The 18,961-nt window shown below is 34.6% G+C and overlaps 1 protein-coding gene across 14 annotated transcripts in view; it reads right to left on the reverse strand.

The window, feature by feature from the left end:
* Positions 1–18,961, reverse strand: part of bru3 (CUGBP Elav-like family member bruno 3) — a 1,256,451-nt gene that overhangs the window by 282,410 nt on the left and 955,080 nt on the right. For all 14 annotated transcript variants that reach the window (XM_074093042.1, XM_074093039.1, XM_074093049.1 and 11 more), the window contains one exon: positions 4,956–5,004. In XM_074093042.1, the coding sequence (XP_073949143.1) occupies positions 4,956–5,004 (49 nt within the window). The remainder of the gene's footprint in view (positions 1–4,955; positions 5,005–18,961) is intronic.

Genomic DNA, 18,961 nt, shown 5'->3' on the forward strand with positions numbered 1-18,961 from the left:
GATAAAATCGAAACGTCAGAATAGTTTAATAAAGCTGAAAGACTACTTAGAACATATTATTATTAGAAAGGTTAATATTTCTACACACACAAAATCACGATGACAAATTGGTAACCTTGTCTCAACGCTTCGACCACATTAGAGCTTCCGTGGTTAAGAGTAGACTAAATATTGCGATAGTTTTAAAACATTACAAATTAAAATGACGATTTCCTACACTAGTGACATAATGCACGTGTAAAATGTTTTCTTTTTTGTGAAATTATTAGGTATTAACTACAAATTAAGGCGACGCGGAAAGGTGGCAGTCAATCATACTAGCTTATAATTTAATTTTTTTCGTTTTCTTTGCAACGTAATAATAATAATAGGTAAAGTTACTTCAGCTTCGTTTCAATGAAAGCGCACCTTAACCCGAATATTAAGTAATTAAAAATATCAAGCACAATCCACCATATTCAAATCACCGCTGATAATAATAAAGCAACTTGTCACTTTCACACAAAGTCGTCAATGTAAATCCAACGAAGACATGAACTTCACGCACACTCAATATTCCCTAAATAACACCAACAACCCAAAACATTCCTTATACCAATGTGAGAGTTCAGAAATTGACTTGACAGCGAGACCCATAACAATACGCATATTTCTGATTTAATACAAGATAGAAGTAAACGGCTCATCAAATGCCGCAGTGCTGTGACTTATTAATGTGCTAGTAACGACGGGTTATCGATGGTGCATGAATAATAGATGTGTCGATGTCGATGATTTGACGTGTGCGTGCCACTTGATTGGGTCGCGTGGATTCTTTCCACTGACTGTAATTGGATGATATCTTGGGTCGGGAGTACGCTATTATAGATGCATGCGCTTAGAAAAGATACTTAAAGCTACGTTGACGACTTTCTTGCGCGTTGCAACCAACGGTGGTTTTTGAAAATACTTTCTACAGTTTATCGTCTACAGGCTTGCTTCGTAAATAAATCCGTCGGGCATTTTAACAAAAAATGTTAGACAAGTATTTTTTTTTCATTCGAACATGAAACGATAGTACATTTATTATGTGTAGAACATTTTGTAATAATCTAACTGACAGACTCATTAATTTTCTTTAGGACACTGGCACAGTAATTTTATTAATTGTTCATTACTAATTAGATTATAATTGAGTAATTTAAAAGCTTTTTAATTAAATGCTCTATGAGCCCTATTAATTTCGGTGCTGATTTCAGGGACAACCAGTAAGTATACTTTTTAAATTGCGGCCGGGAATATTGTTTAAAAATAAAACATTTTTAATCAAAGATACCTAATAAATCCGAAACACGTCGACTAGAGTACATTGGTAAAAAAACAGGAAGTTAACCGGAAATTACTGTTACTATAACAACGCTAAGGAAGAAATTTATGTCCGAGTAGCAGGGAGGAAGTCTAAAAACGTTCGTTCAAGAAAAATAAGTGAAGGCGAAAAACGAGCAAGGTTTAAATGTTAGCAAATTATTCTTCAGTTGTCCAAAGGGTCACGAGTTTCGTGAGTTTTCGGAATCATAAGTAACCTCCTTATTGTTTGAGCACAGATCAGCTAACTAGATCTTTTGACATCATTTTTGTCGTAAAATAGGATAGGTAATTACCTAAATTTAATTTCCGCTCCATCCATGGAATCTCGCTTCCTTAGATTATATATGACTATATGTATGATTATATATGATTGTGTCAAATATAATCTTAGATCGCCTCAGTGAAGCTCAGACATGTGGATGTGTGACAGACTTCAACCCATCGATTGCAAAAAGGTTAGATTTGGGTGCTGTTTGTATTGTTAGTTCATTTAAAATTCAACATGAGAACTCTTTTAAACTTAGCCACGGACACAAATTCGTTATCCATCACATTAGGGGCGAAACATTGCCTTGTTACGACACTAACATACCTATTACCCAAAACACTTATTTTAATTACATACCCATGAATATGTCGTACAGTCACGCGACGCAATATTTCAGAGACAATCGATATTCAAACATTTCAACCTATACAAATAGTATGGGATCTGAATGCAAGTTAAGCTACGTCATCGAGTAAAAGATCTTGTAGGTACGCCCTTAACCATCTTAAAGTTGCGTTATAAATCTACTCCGCCGGAGTGTCATAGGCCAGATTGATAGGTACACCCATCATATGTTTTTTTTTGGTCAGGCAGTTTCAGCCACTTAAATCGTGACAAATTTTCTATTTTGACCAGAGGCCTTATTTTCTAACGTATTCAGAATCACAAATTGTTTCTACGACTTTTTTCCGTCACACGGGACAGGAAGAGTGTAGAGAGAGATGGTGAATGCAATAGCATCATCTTAGCTGTAGGACGTCCACTGGTTGGAGATAGGCCTCCCCATAAACCTCCAGGTCTTATTTACAGCACTTAATTGCAGCTATGGTTCTTGTTCGGAGGCTAACTATGTTACGTAATTCTGATAAAAAAAAAGATCCCGTATGGTTATACCTATTTCGCCTCGGCAATTTCTTAGGCTGGCCAGATTTTTTACATAACTTGGCATAGTTGAGAGCCTAAATTGTGTCAATATTATACCCAATGACGTAGGTAAACTAACAATCGGACCCGGTACTAAAATAACCGGTCGATCCCGTCACTAACTTATGCCATGTTTAAGTTTCTATGATTTCCCGGGGGGTCCGGGATAGTATTTGAGGATGGCCTCCGACTGTGAATTATTGAAATCGATTGATTACATTTTGGTAATGCCTGGGCTATTGTTATTTGTTCTCAAGGGTGCAAGGTTTTATGGTAATCCTGTTTTTTTAAATAGATTAAAAAGTCGGTCTTTAAAATTGATTGCTCACCCGCGACCTTCCGATAGCTACTTCTTTGCAATCAAGTGTGCATACAGGTCCTCCGCTTCCACGCTGTAAGAACACACACACACACATCACACAAACCCAAGTATTACCACCACCAAAATACGCTGACGCTCTGATGGTGAACTCTGGTTTGAGCTCGAAACGCGACAGCGAAGTGTAGTAATTGTTTATAGTTCATCGATATGGACCTCTGCAAAGTAACACCTGATTGAATAAGTTAGGTTTTTTTTAAATAATGATAAATTAAAAACAAACGACTGTGCTTTAACAATCCAACATCACTTCTCACTCCACTAATATCCCGCCCTATTCAAATTTTAGTCCAGCGTCCCGTTTTTTTATTTCAAGCATGATTAACTTTATGAAACGCCGTAATTTACGAGGCTGGTTCTTAATCGTGCGCTTCCATTCCATTCGACGTTCGTTCCGTTTTCAATTCGTTTCCATTTTTAACCTTAAGCTGCTTCACAATGAGTCTCGGACAACCGGAGTTATTTATGTTCTTAGATGGCACGTTTTCATAAATGTTTGAAGCGTTTTTTAATTTCTTGCGGTTTTTAAGGATGTTCAAGGAGAGGTAGTTACGTAAGTACCTTTACCTACTTGGAAATTATTTCCTAAAAGTTTCACATTCTCATTTCATCTGTCAAAACGGCAAGCATAAACTTCACAAGTGCCTCACAACACTGAACTCTCGCTCCAACGTTTAATTCTTATTAATTAAAATCTAGAACTCAGATGAATTAATTATTAAAGGGGAATAAACAAGCCGGGGGTTGTAAACAAGAGGTTCACACTCGATTGCCCAAACGTAGGCAACGAATAATTGCTACGACGTGCGAATAACCCGTTAATAATAACTGTCTGGACTATTTCAGCAAACGTGTATGCATTCGGTAAACAAGGCGTAATTGTTGTTGTCTACGTCATTTTCAATTAATTTTTATTGATGGTAATTCTTGTTCGTTACACTTGCGTTGTCATCCAATTTACGTGTATATCAAAATTCAGCTCAATTGAAAAACTGGAAGTAAAAAATTTCCTAATCTAGCGTACAGCCAAGGGTATAAAATATCTTATACAGCCAAAGCGTCAAATAGATGTACACAACGATCTTTTGGTTAGCATTAGGTAGGTGGATATTTGACGTCTTGGAAAGGTATACTTATGACTGTACAAAAATACGAGTGAAGGTAAGTAAGAGCTTGTTAAAAGTATTAGATATGGCTTATTTTTTTTATTTCGTAAGATAAGCCAAAAATTTTAAAATAAAAATAATTATGTAAAAAGCCTTTTTTCGTGCTCGAGCAGGTGAAGTTTTTATGGTTATTGTCATTAGAAATTATAATTTAACAATTATATTATAAAATGCTAATTACGAGTACAATCATTATTTTAAAATAATCGTCTCTTAAGCATTTAAAACGGTATGTAATACTTTAAACGACACTGACTTTACACACCGGCTGCTAAACGGTAAAACGAGCTCTGAGCCCATTTCATTTTTGAAATAATTCAACGTCTAAAGAATTTACAAATATGATTTTTCAAGACATACCCATCCGAAATATTTCTGTTATCGATTTATTCAATCAATAAACGCATTTAACATCATTAAAAAATCTTTCGCTTCATAACAAACATGAAATATTAAAAAAAATCTCTTAACCATAAATTCAGCTTTTTACGAAAATCGTGCGTGAAAATTTAAAGTTAGCGAATAAAACGCGACGCCACTGAATCCGAACCCTTTCGTTGCGAATATTCAAAAAACCCTCGGGTTCCTTGAAAATATGGCGGTTGCCAAAGTATTCGTAAGGGTATGTAATTAATTTATTAGGATGTACCCTCGTGCCTTAATAATTTCATTTGAACGAGGCCTTTTACTAAATATTATGGAATGGAATAAAATCTTTAGAGGGCCGTTTTTGATGTCATATAATGGTATGAGTATTTACTTAGTCCAATATATTATCCTGGGTTATTAAATAAGAATTAAGTATCTTAATTTTCTAATGAAATAAAATTTATATCATAATGATGATTATATATTTAAGTATAGCAGTTACCTCCTCTATTTTCGCTGTCCGCCGGCTTCACCTGTATTGCTCGGTTCATCTGAAAGAAAAAAGTATATGTTTAGTATAACAAACAATACAATTTAAATATTTTATGGGTGATAACTACAGCTAGAGCTAATGTTTTAAACTTTCGTTATTTCCACTCACAATTATTACCCCAATCGGGACTTATTACTCTATAAACGATTAATAATTACCTCAACGTTGCGACCACATTCGCAGTGTACTCGTGACCACGGCCACTGTAATGTGGTCGAAACATTTTTTTGTAATTTTTACTCGTAAGTTAGTATGATAAGTCTCAATTGTGGTAGTAATTATAGCTAGAGCATTCAGCCCTCAGTCATGGCGTCGAGGTTCTAAAATCCATGAAGGTAGCTACCTGGTTAAGAAACTTTTTCAAAGTCAAAGTGTAGATTGATAAAGTCTGTTATTATAATGTATCTCGTCACGGCCTATGGACGTCCTACTGTAGGACACAGGCCTCCTCCCAGAATTAGAGGCTTGGGCCGTTCTTCCTCAGCGGGCCAAGTGCAGATTGAGAACTTCACACACACTTCTAAATTACTTCATAGGTTTCCTCATAATGTTTTCCTTGACCGTAAAGCTCATTGATAATTTTGTATGGAATTTTGCACTTGACATGACAAGAGGTGCGTGCCTGGGCTCGAATCCACCCACCACCCTTTCCTTGAGAGGCCATAGGCCAAACCATGCTAACACGATGTAATTATGTCTGCATGCAATTTAAGAAAATTAAATGGACATAACTAAAATTAAAAATATTTTAATTAATTGGGACAATATCGAAAATACAAACTGAGACATGGATACACAGAAAAACCAGAAAAAGAGAGCAGCGCCAGTGTCTGTACTCCTGTCCAGTTAGTGTAGGGGCATGGTACGCAGCACAGAATGCTGAGGACCTGGGTTCGATTCCCAGCGCTGGTCTCTTTTTCTGGTTTTTCTGTGCATCCATGTCTCAGTTTGTATTTTCGATATGGTTTTACGGGATGACCGTAAGAGTAACAAACTTGGAGTTGAAATAAAAAATACATAAAAACTCCAAATAACCAATCATACACAGAGATGGACAGAGGAGGTGACCCCCGTTCCGGGTCGTACTTGGTGCAGCGGGTCTCGTTGGCCATACAACGAGGCAATGCCGCTGGGGTGATGGGTACGTTTGGGCCAAGTACGATGCGGACGGGTCTGGAGTAGTTTTTATTTTATTATTTTATTCATTACTATTTTTTTTCTCGTTTAGGTTTTTTTGGTATTTTGTGTTTTTATATGTAATTGTTTTTTTGTATTACTTATTATTATTTATTTTAGTATTTCGTACTTTTTCACCTTTTTTGTCACGAATAAATGATTACAGGGATCATAATTGGAATAAAATTAAAAACATCCCTAACAAATAGCGACTCTATGGATAGACCTCAGCGTGCCACCAAATAACCTAGTCCTAGTGACAACTCAAACCAATAAACATCAAAATAGCCGCCCAGACTGATATTTACATGGCAAAATAATTGATTACCAAAATGACAGCACACAATAGCATGGGACATGAATTATTCAGCCTAATCATTTTCATTTGCATTGTCAACTCGGAGACGAAATTGGCGGCGTTGAAAGCCGTTGGATCCCATGAAATAACCGAAACTGTTAATTTACCGCAGTTAATATATTCCAAAATAATTCTGTCTGCATCTGATTAGTTTGTTTTGCGCACGGCGACTTTATACGTGACCTTCTGTTTCCAATTAAAGTCGTATTAACTATTGTCGAAAGGGGTCATTAAAGTATTACGTAAGCAGAATTTTTGAATTTTGACTCCCCGCTTCCCCTTGTCAGCAAAAGTAAGCAAGGTTCTTCTCATGCTCAGATACGTAAACAATGGTATTTTTTTAAGTTGTTCGGGTTTTCTTGTTGTTATAGTCTTCACTTTTCTCTTTCACTTCTTTTCAGATATTTCGACGGGATCGGGACGTAAGCGCATACAAACTCAAAAATTTTATCGATAAATGTATAGATATAAAATGTTGTATAGTGTAATTTACGGGAATTCTCAAGAAAGTTTAGAAAAATCCCGTTTTTCAATTCGGATGCGTCTTAATGATTCTCGCTAGCAAAGCGATTATACTCAAAGAAAATAAAATATTTGTTTTAATAATAACATATGAACGTATTTAAAAACCTCGCTACACTCGGAACGGAAATTGCACGTCATAATATTGACTTCGTGAACATTAGTCGAGTTGTTTGCCGTTATCGGTGTTAGTTGTAAATGGTAATAAAGGGTCACTTTTATGACTTGGGAAATGAGAAAAATTACCCATATTTAAAAGGAAATAAACCCAGCATTTTATTGCACTCAGTTTATGGTTGCTTTGGGTAAATAATGAATAAAAGTGACTGTTTAAAACGTGCCTACGTAAAAATTCTTAGGGTAAATAACCTAACCAACAAAAGGTTAGAAAACCCCCGATTTTGTCACTTCAAAGTTCAATATCTCATTTTAATGAAAAATATCTTAAAACCATTGCTAGAAAACCTGATTTTAAATGAAAGAACCGCATTCAAATCGGTCTACCCGTTTACGAGCTATGGTGCCACAGACAGACACACATACACACAAAGCGGCCAAACTTATAACACCCCTCTTTTTGCGTCGGGGGTTACAAAACTCCTCATTGTCCTATTTGACATTTAATAAAAAATAAATAATTGAAAGACAGATAGGGACATTGCGAAAGTGACGGAAAACAAAAGTACCTGAAAGGTTATTTTTCCCCTCTGAAGAACGGAATCCTACAAAAAAGCTAATTTATCATAACTATTATAAATAAAGCATTTACTAAAAGGGTCTTACAAGTTAAGCTCTCACGCAAAGCGTTTACGCCTACTGCTTTCACTTGTCTAGTTAAGCTTCCATAAAAGCTTCTTATTTTTAAATCAAATAAAGCTCAACAGGAAACTACTTCACACCGAAAGCTCCAGCTTTCGCTTTTATCCTGAATTACATATTTACAAGAGAAAGTGAGTCATTTCGAGCGATTCCTAGAAAGAGCTTTTGCGGAGTGAGGCTAATGGAGCTGGACAAGTAATTTTAGTGTCATTTAAAAAATAAATCCTCCTCAAATAAGCCCTCCCGTTCTAAGAGGAGGTCTGTACAATACAATACAATACAATAACTCTTTATTGCACACCAATACAGTAAACAGTACAGAAAACACAAGTATATACATAGAGATTTTCTAAGGTAAGCAATAGGCGGCCTTATCGCTTCAGAGCGATCTCTTCCAGGCAACCTTTACAATGGACAGAAATAAGGAATACATTTTAGCAGGTGGTGCAATTTACAGTAGATTAGAGCAGTATCAAGAATACCTACATAAAACTAACACATACAATACACTTTATACACAACAAATCTAAACAGATAGATAGGTAGATAGATACTATAACAACATATAAATAAGCTAACTATAACATTCATACGCAAGATGACAGATAGTGCTCTCTAAGCATAGACTTAAAGATAGGCAAGGACTTTGCGCGCCTCAAGTCTATCGGTAGGGAGTTCCACAACCGAGTGGCCTGGACAGTGCCCAAAACCTCCAAGAGTGAGACGAATATAGACTAAGATGATGATGATGATGATGAAAAAATAAATTACAGACGAAATTGTATGTAACCGTTCTGATGTGTCACGACACTATACGTCAGACAAAATGTGCCGTTGCGTGGTTTCATACATAAATCAGTAATTATTAATTGTGTAAAATAAACATACTAGATGTCTCTACATGTTAGTAGTCTTTATGGTAACGTTAATTTATAATTATATAAAAAATCTTAGCACTGAAATGTCTTCTTTTTTATATTTTTGCATGTGATTAAATATTAAAGTTTGATTCGTAGGCGATTTTGCATCTAAACGTGCAAATTCCTAGTACAGTCATTTGTCTTGTTGTGTTTTTTGTTGAAAGAATAAAGATTATTATTATAATGACGAGATTTATATTTGACTAACACAATGGCATGTTTGTGTCTATATCTCATATTAAATGTATGAAACCGATAGCTTTCTGACGCACCACAACAGAATACGTCAGATTTAAACGTATGTTGCCCTTAAAAAAATCTATATATCTATGTAAATATAATATGGTTTAGTACAATACAAATATTCTTTATTGCATACCACAAATCAGTACAAAAAAAGTCGTAATAGTTTAGTATAGCAATATTTAAGTTATAAAGCTTCACGTATAAACATTTCATATTTTAATAAGCTTTCAAATGAAGCGGTTTCGACACACGAATAGCTTAAACCAAACATAATGTTTAATATAAACTTTTGCAGTGAGCTTTGAAATGTGGCTGTATTTTGCGGTGCATTTAATAAAGCTCGTGATAGCCTAAGAAAGTTTTATAATGAATAAATTTAAACAAATATTTTCTTGGTATTTACAAAGGTTTATTTTTATGTTCCACCATTAGATTATTTTTTGATTAAACTAGATTTTTGTTTGAATCCATACTAAAACATTTTTTTTAATAAGCTATTTAGATTTTTTTTACAATACAATACAATACTCTCTCTGTTTATTGTACCTACACCAGAAATATGTAGTTAGTAAGCAGTACTACTACTGCAGTAGTGGCGGTAGTATTTTCATCGGCGATACTATCGGTTTTTTGTTTACTTGGACATTCTTGCCAAACTGGCCCATATATGACGAGCTGGACATTTTTTATTGCATTCTTGCTTTATGATTGCATTTATTTTCTTTTCTATTCTGGGTGGAACAGAATAGAATCGTTCGGTCTATAGCCGGCCTGAATATTAAAGCAATTCTCTTTGTTTAACACATCATACACACATTTTTCGTCGTTTTCAAACGTTTACTAAATTACCTATTTTCACAAATTATACTAGGTCGTTATATCGTATGGTTTCTCGTAGGTTCTATTGTAAAATGTGTATTAAGTATTTGTAAAATAAGTTTTTACATGAGATGTCATTTTAAGAATGGTATCTATGTAATTCAATTTACAAACAATAGTTTTGTGTCTCGGGTCACCCAAAACTATCTCGCCAATATGTTTTCTTTCCCATTCATACTTCCACAATCGTGGCACATTCTCATATCAAATTTCTTTCACCAACAGACAGTTTATATTCACTCGAGCAACAAGTATATTTCTGATATAACCGCACGTTACATAACGTAGAATCCTCAGAAATACTAGCGCTATAAAATGCATCTGATCGTTTATTTACTAGCGTCGGAGAGGGACGGAACACTTGCAGTGGGCGTTAACATCGGTAGGCAGGCTGTAGGCACAGGTATATACCTACACCATTATAATAATAGCTTTATTATACGTTTGTCTTGAAATAATGCTGCTATTCACAAGTAATCACGTTTATTTGGTAACGCGCTTTAAGATGTGAGAGATTACGGAATGAATAATAGTCTATCTAGTTACTGGTGTTGCAAAAACGGACGGAAAGTAATACCTACAGCGGAAAAAAATGCATGCCCTTTGACTGGTAAACTTTACCAAGTTTTACCTATGAAGAAATCGAATTCAATACAATACAATGACTTTTTATTGTACACAAAAATAGTAAGCGACACGGAAAACAGGTACACAGAGATAATTACAAGGTATAAGCAATACGCGGCCTTCTGGCTATAAAATAATAATAAATAAAACATCATAAAAAAATAACAAAATGCTAGTGACCCGAGTCGCTGGGCAAACTTATATTTTTTTTTCGACGCAGGAAACGTCATTTCATTATCGTTAGGTATAATTATGAATAAATATTATAACAATAATATCAGGGGACGATTGACACCATTCGAACTAGTCCCAAGTAAGCAAAATTAATATATACCTTATAAAAGATTCTATCCCAAACAGTATTCAAACGCAGGATCCCTAGATTTATAGTAAGAGCATAGGTAATTGAATAACTTACGCTTTCAAAACACCATTTACAATGAAAGTATGCATAAAAGCTTTTAAAACTTATAATTAAATAACATCTGATATTTTAACGCAGCCGTAAAGGGCCCAGTCAAATCTAACTCAAAAACATGAAGAAGCCAATAACAAAAAAAGTTTGTTAATAAAATGTCGGCCATCGGAGTCGTAAAGGGGATCGATACCATTTGATGAACATTCCTTGTGTAATGAAAAGGGACAAAGATGGTATCTGTGCTATTAGAATTATTATGGCCATTCGTATGAGTTAAACTTGTGTGGGCAGACAACGTACGGTCGTAACATTTGTAACTGACTTGACTAAGAAAGGGCGTATGATTATTTTTGCGCATTTTTGGTAAGAAAGAAAACATTAGTGCATGGGAAAAAATAAGAATAAAATAAAAAAAAGCGTATGTAATGGATGAAATGGTCCTAAATCAGCAAACTACCAGTCTTACGAACGATGCTGATCTTCCTTTGGGATCATAGAGACGGTAGAGGTTTTTAGGTGAAGTTGGAAAAAATTCGACCATGTTAGTTAGCTAGAATTTAAAAAAAGAAGGAGTAAAAAATGCCGGATTTTTCTGTCAAAAACGGGACATAGTAAATTATAATACAGCCAGTAATTTTTGAAGTCTTATCCTTTTCTCCAAATACAGCAATCCCCCAAAAGCGCACCCGCGCTCATCCTCGCGGGACATTTAATTTTGAGCCTAAAATCATTCAAATCTAGACGTGTGGCTATGATGAGTCTGTAGTAGTTACCATACAACAGGACTGTCTGGACAAAGCTCTGTTGTGACAAAAAAATACCCATGCTTGTTATGTCTATGACATTATACCTATCGCTTTTTGCTTTAACTTGTCATTGTGATCAATTTGCATATTAAAGCATGTCACGTTAAAATTTGAATTAAATACTGTCTTTTATTATAATAAATTGCGACGAGGATGGGATACGAAAACACGTGCTAGGTTGCACAACTGCTAAGTTTTAACTGGGTATTGATGTTATCTGTACAACTTTTTGAACCCCTTTAACGAAAACTGGCTTTGATTTTTATTTGTGATTATATCTAGTAGCAATCAAAAATAGAAGATTGTATAACAAGAGCATAAAACGAGCCATTTTACCCGAGAACGTTAATATAGCCACCTGAGCCGGTACAGCGAGGGTGGATAGACACGTCGAGGGGGAAATGGATTTATTGCTCGAGTTTTACACTGCTTTTCACTTCGATGGCGAGGAAATGAAATAGCAACAGTGGAAACAATTGTTACCTTAAACAATTGTAACCTTGCAACCTTTTATTGTTCAGTCATTACTATCATCATTATAATTTTTAAGTTTTATTGATCTATTTTGATTGAATTGATTTATTTTAAGTTTTATATAAATTAAAAATTATTAAAATAATATGTAAAAACTTTTTTGTTTGTGGCTGTTTACAAATGATTGCCTTGGTCTTAGACCAAGATTTTACTTTATGCACTAGAACCGAAAAAGTCACTTTATGAACTTTACGAGCACGAGAAGTGAAGAAAAACTTTTTGCCTAATTTCTAGTATAGGTAGCTGTGCGGTGCATTTTTCTTGACAATAGCAATGATGACGTTTTCGAAAGCATTGAAACACTAAAAAAAAATAATGAATAAAACTGCTTTTTGCAAAATAAACATGATCCTCTTCCATTCATTTTGATATACTTACCAGAATCATGTTCCTAAATCAAACTTCCTAAACGTCACTAAAAACACGGCTGTCACAAAAGTAAACACACTGTTGACATAATTATCACATAGCGGCACTGACAGAACGTCGAACAGGTGACAGCCCTGATCACGTGCGCTTATCCAAACTGACAACCCTGACAGGCGACAATGTAATATGGCACCTTTTACTCCGATGAGAATCCCGTGTTTATTTTCCCTCACTATTTGTTTTGCGGTCAAGAATGACATGATGTTATAGTGGAGAAATATTACTTGAATTTATGTTTGAGGACCTTGGTGGTGTTAGCGCATGTAGTTTTGCTTTATTGTCTGGACACGTTTAAGTTGTTTTTATGAATGTTTTTGGAGGAAAAAATGCACTAAACGGGCGAAATTTCGTTTAAATGTCTAAAGTAGATATATGTTTTATAATCGGTTGAGTACTTCTTTCCATTGTAAAAGTTGCTTAAAAGAAATCGCTTTGGAGTGATAGGGTAGCTTAACCTTAAAACATTTTCTTTACGTAACTCTGTTTACTGTACTGCTTACTATGTTACGATATTCAATAAATAATCATTATTGCGTCAATTTTGTATCTTTTGATTTCGTTAATATGATAGCTCAAAATCATCGTAAACTTGTGTTTTTAATTATATCGTGAACGCACAGGGTGTTATACTGCAACTGCGTGTAGGCCAGTGTGCTAAAAATAGCGACATCTTCAACTTTATAGAACACCGGACAAACCATCGGGCTACCAACATACTTCCAACGTGCGTAAGTTATCGTGCGAAACTAGAGCTGGGTCGTTACGTATTTTTTGTGAAACGTAACGTAACAGTTTTTTTTGACAAGTAACACTTTCGAAAAACAGTTACTTTGCTATGGCTTGGTTTCGTTGCAAAGGAAACGAAAATTACGTAATCAAGTGTAGCTGTTTAGGATATTTGAACAGTTTTCTTCAAGGAACAGTTTGTTTCAAGAAACAGTTTTTATAATTATAAAACGTTTGTTGTAAAATATTTGTTCTTGTGAGAAAATTTTCTCAAGTCAACGCATGTATGTGATAGTCTGTGGTATCGTTTCACAAGTCGAAGTGTATGTCTAAATGAACTGTTTTTAATATAATATTTTGAAAACGGCAAAAAGTGTCATTTTCTCTGTATCATTCAAATTTACAAAAAAAAATAAAACAACTTTGTGAGACAACTACTTTATGAGACATTAAGTTTTAAATTTCGATGTCATAGTTTGTTGTAAGGTGGGCCGCAGCAGGATACATGACATAATTATTTAATTGTAATACTTTCTTTTAATGATGTACTTTAATTGTTCTGTTCATACACAATGTAAATTGTTTTTGAATACATTTTTGAATAAATAAACTGAAACTTCTCGAAACAGTTTCAGAAAATAACGCTCAGCTCTACACAAAACTAAACGTAAACGTAACACAAACACGTTTGAACATGTATTTGTGGTGAATACTTGGTGACAGGCCTTTTACAGGGCCACGCGATGTGTCCCAATTACCTCCGCGTGTAGATGCCTATCAGAACACACGACAAATAATTTATCACCATTACAGTACTACATTAACACTGGCTGTTAACTAGCTTTGTTTATTTAGTTCTTAATGACGAAAACGTAAATTGGACGGATGGAATTTTTCATGACATGTCATGACGTGGAAGTGGATGGATAGACGTCGCGGCATGTTTGTAAAGGATTTTTTTGTTTAGTTTCGCTTTTAGATTCGAATATGTGTGTTGGGAATCTATTGTGGTTTCAAACTTTGAAAATATAATAGTATAATACTCGTACTATAACGCAGTAATTACTTTTTTATATATTATAGTTTATCGTTTACTTATTTATTAGGAATTTCCTTGACTATATACTTATGAAGCTATAGTGCGTTTTGTCTTTGCAAATAATAATAGTACAGCAGAAAGCAAGTTAAAATATTTTTTTGCAGTTTTTAGTGACAAAAAGTTAGGTGTTTAATTTTAATAGAATACCTATACTATAGAATACAATAGAATAGAATCGATATGGTGTGCATGCAGACGGTCCAATTACAATTCATACAATTTTTAAATGATAACATAACAGATAATTCACGTCTGAAATTAAGTTTAGCTCGACATGTTTCGGGCTGATCCGAAACCCTTCATCCGGGAGCAACGCGGCTCGGCGGCTGCTGCAACACGCGCACTGCGCGCCACCCCAAGCCGAAGCCAGCCAGATGAAGGGTTAGCCCGAAACATGTACAGCTAACGTGAGTTATCCATTTTGTTTTCATTTAAAATGAGTGAGTCATGGTAGTTTCATATTGGTTAAAATTTCTTGCTGACGGTCTTTCGTCTCTTTAATATATGCGACAAGATACTGATTGCGGTTCAAACGCTCGTAGAACTACCCAGCTACCTTGCCACAGACAAACAAACAGAAAGACACTGGCGTTAAACTTATAACACACTTCTTTTCACGTCGGCGGTTAAAACGGTTCACTGATACCAGCAGGAAGATTTATGGTGCGAGGCTCAAGAGCCAGTGGTAAGTGGAACTGTGCGGTCTGTCTGTCCCTCTGGGAGAGTGCCGGTGTCCGGCACACTATAAACGCCGTGTTATTTACTGTGACAGGATGGCTTGCTGTTTAAGTATTGCATAGACTCGGCCAGAAACAGAACTTAACGTAAAATAATGTAGACAATAACCCTCCTTTGGGCAGTCGGGTATAAAGGCGACATAGGCATTATAAAATAGAGGTGTAACAAAATAGTATAGATAGGAAATAAGACGTATTTTTACGGTTAATTTCCATGAGTTCTTGGTATTTGACGCATTTTCCAGCATCAGTGTCAAAGAGAAAGTACTTTTCGTACAAATTAACTCTATTTTTATTAACCGTTAATCATTATCCCTATTTACCTTTGTTTTCTGTACTGCGTACTATGTGCTGATATTGAATAAAGAGTCATTGTATTTATTGTATTGTAATGTATTAAAACAGATAGTCGAATTAATTATGATTGATAAGAAGCTTTTTGGTGGACTTTAGGCTGCCAGAAGATATTGTAAAGTAAACATTTAGGATTCAATTATTATAATATGAAGAAGATACATATGTAATTAAATAACCCAGCAAAATGTGTTGTTCTTTCTCATGGAATAATTAATCATATCTGTAGGTATGTAATGAAATTATACTTTACATTTGAATTATCGTAGTTAATGTTTGTTGATATCAAATCGCCACTCAAGAACACACAAATTCAGCGGAATTGTTTTAGTGTTCGGAATATTTTGTGAGTCCAATACCAAGTAAGCTGTACGCTTAGTTTTATTATCTTTGTTTTATACATACAAAAATCAAAGAATAATGTTATACCTAAGTAATATTGCATTTGGTATTATATTTGTAAATTTTAAAAACAATTTTTACAATCTTAAAAAAAACATCGAACGTTAATTCGGCTTCAATTCTAAAAGCTGCGAATACCATTACGTGAGAGCCTCTTCACATAGGTAGAACCTTCAGTTCTGTGAAGTGAATTCGGGTTTAAAGTGGTAAATTTAGAATTAATTATCGTAGTAGTTGAAAAACTTCGTTGATTGTAATAAACGTAATTTCCAACATAATTAACTAACATAATAACTTTTATTTCTGGTTAAAGTCGTAGGTAAAACTTTATTTCAATTTGTCAGTTCCATAAATTATAAGATATTGTTAGACGCTGACGGCAAATTGATATTTTCGAAAAAACTAAAGGGACTTGTGATTTATATTTTATTATTGCACATAAAATAAAAAGTTAAAAATAAGACAAAAAGAACACCTTTTCTTTGTTTGTGCAGTCGAGGACTAAGATATTTTTACACTTTACAGTTTTATGCAGAAGTTAAAACACGAAGTTACAGCGACAAGATAGTAGACTTATTTATTATAGTCACGATTGACTACAGTCGACCAACCATTAGTAGATATGTTTTGTGACAGTGTTTACATAGAAAAAAAGTGGCAGTCAAGTGCGAGATCACCTCCATCGTGAACCGACAGTCGTCCACTGCTGGATTAATCTGTCATCTCCCAGGATAACAGGATCGAAGGATTTTGGGCACAAATTTGTGCCTCTGGGAGAGGACAGGTTAAGGCTCTACAGACCTCCACCACCAACTTGTGTAGTGCCTACTCACGCTGCGTCTCCCGGTACTTGGTCACCAATTATGAACACATTTCAGCCTAATCAGCATTAAGTAGTTCTTTGAGTAATGTGTCCGACCACTGCTTGCGTTTGGCGATTCTTCTGGTTATTTCACTTATTTCAGTTCTTTTGAGATCTCCCCATGTCTGACTTGATCATAGGTAAAACCCGAGCGTAGCCTTCCCATTGTCACATTAATACCATTTGTCTACTTACGTGTACATTATGTATGATGTTATGATCTACAAACACTCCATAATATTACTGTTCACGAGGCACTTTTAAATGAAGTGGTCTTTTGTAATTAACACAAATGTTAGTGCGTCACGAAATGATATAAAATGTTTAATTAATTTGGAAACTGTTAGAATTTGTAAGAGCACTTTGAAATTAAAATGGTTGCTTTATCTAAGTGGGCGTTTAGTTTAAAATACGTTTTTGTTAACATGTGGGTATTTTCGAAAGCTTTTGTTAATTAAGGCAGCAAAGTTATAATTGTATTTTTTTTAACTCAATTTCACATGTAGTTTACAGTCTAAATACTTACAATTGTAACTAGAAATTGATTGCCAAATTGTAAAGAAATAACATATTGGAAATAAATATTTTTATTTATAACAACAAGCAATAAAACACATATTGAAAGTTCATTAAAGTTACACACAAACATGAGGAACTTTTTAAATTCAAAGTTAAAGTCAAGGCTCTTATGAACGGTTACAACATCTGCGTTTGCACTATCGACTTAAGAAATTATTCACTATCATAAAAAAAACACCAATTATTTTACACACAACACAACCACAACCCAACACCCGAAAGAGCTCTGAAGACTTTTAACAGGTGCATTTCAACTACATTTTTATAGACGCAAATTTCATAATTATGGCACGAACCATCCCAACGGTTGCCTTCATTTCTCACGTAACATTGTTGTCTTATCATAACCATATTCACCCTTTTCATCAACAGCTACGTAACCGACGGAAAAAACGGAGTTTACCCAACGTGGGTTAATGGCGCGTGTGAGGATATTCTTTTACAAGTTTCAGCTAACTGGCTGGGGCATGATAAAACTTTTTATGTTGTGCTTATGTGAGACCCTACAGTTTTGGAATCCATAACGCGTTATGCGGTGTCCCGTAAGGCAATCAGGGGACCGAATGTGAGGGCTAGTTGAGTCCGGGTCGCGTTCCATTTTCAAATGGGTGATTTTGTTTTTTTTAGGAATTCGTTTTTAACTGAAGTCTTTTGTTTTTATTTTTGTAATGGAACTTTGTGTGCCAGTGCTATTCAGAATTGGTTTTCTATTTTATTATAATACTGTTGTTTGATTGTTTACAACAGGAAAGAAATTAACATTTAATGTTTACTGGAAGCAGAAATGTCAGAAAATATTTGTAGGTACCCGTTTTTCATTAATTTTTAATATTATGCGTTTTTTAGAAAAAGGGACGATTAACCAGATAACGCGATTGGCACAAAGACATGTGGCAACATTAGTATAACTTAGTAAGCAAATATAAACTAGTTAATAAAGGCCCATATTGTGTTCATTAGAAAATATTCAAGACTAATAGATAAATTACCATTGACATGTTGTATTATGTAGTCAAAAATCAAAGCTGTAAATTTAACCCTTTGACCGCCACGGTCGGTAAAACACGACAGCTGAAAAGAGTGCCATAGTGGCTATGTCGGCATTTCGTGGCGCATGTGGAACGATTTTCAGAATTTTTTTTGGCGGTTAAAAGGCTTCTAAGTAATAAAAAAGTCCGGCATGATTGTATGGGCTATTTTCAAGTAAATATTTATTTATTATTTTTAATTTTTTCATGAATATTGTTTAAATGAATACCTACGTTCTCAAATGCTTAGAAATGACTATATGTAAAATAGTTTTTTTTATTTTAGTGAAGGTATCTAATGTGCAATAAAATTACAAATGGTAATTTATAATTTACAGTAGGTAGTTTGTTAATACATAATAAAGTTGTTTTTAATACGTTCAAGAAAATCAGCTGACGATTAATAGAAATGTTAAATATCATTAAAATAAACC

This window comes from Choristoneura fumiferana, chromosome 10 (assembly GCF_025370935.1).
Source record: "Choristoneura fumiferana chromosome 10, NRCan_CFum_1, whole genome shotgun sequence".
Classification (NCBI taxonomy): Eukaryota; Metazoa; Arthropoda; class Insecta; order Lepidoptera; family Tortricidae; genus Choristoneura; species Choristoneura fumiferana.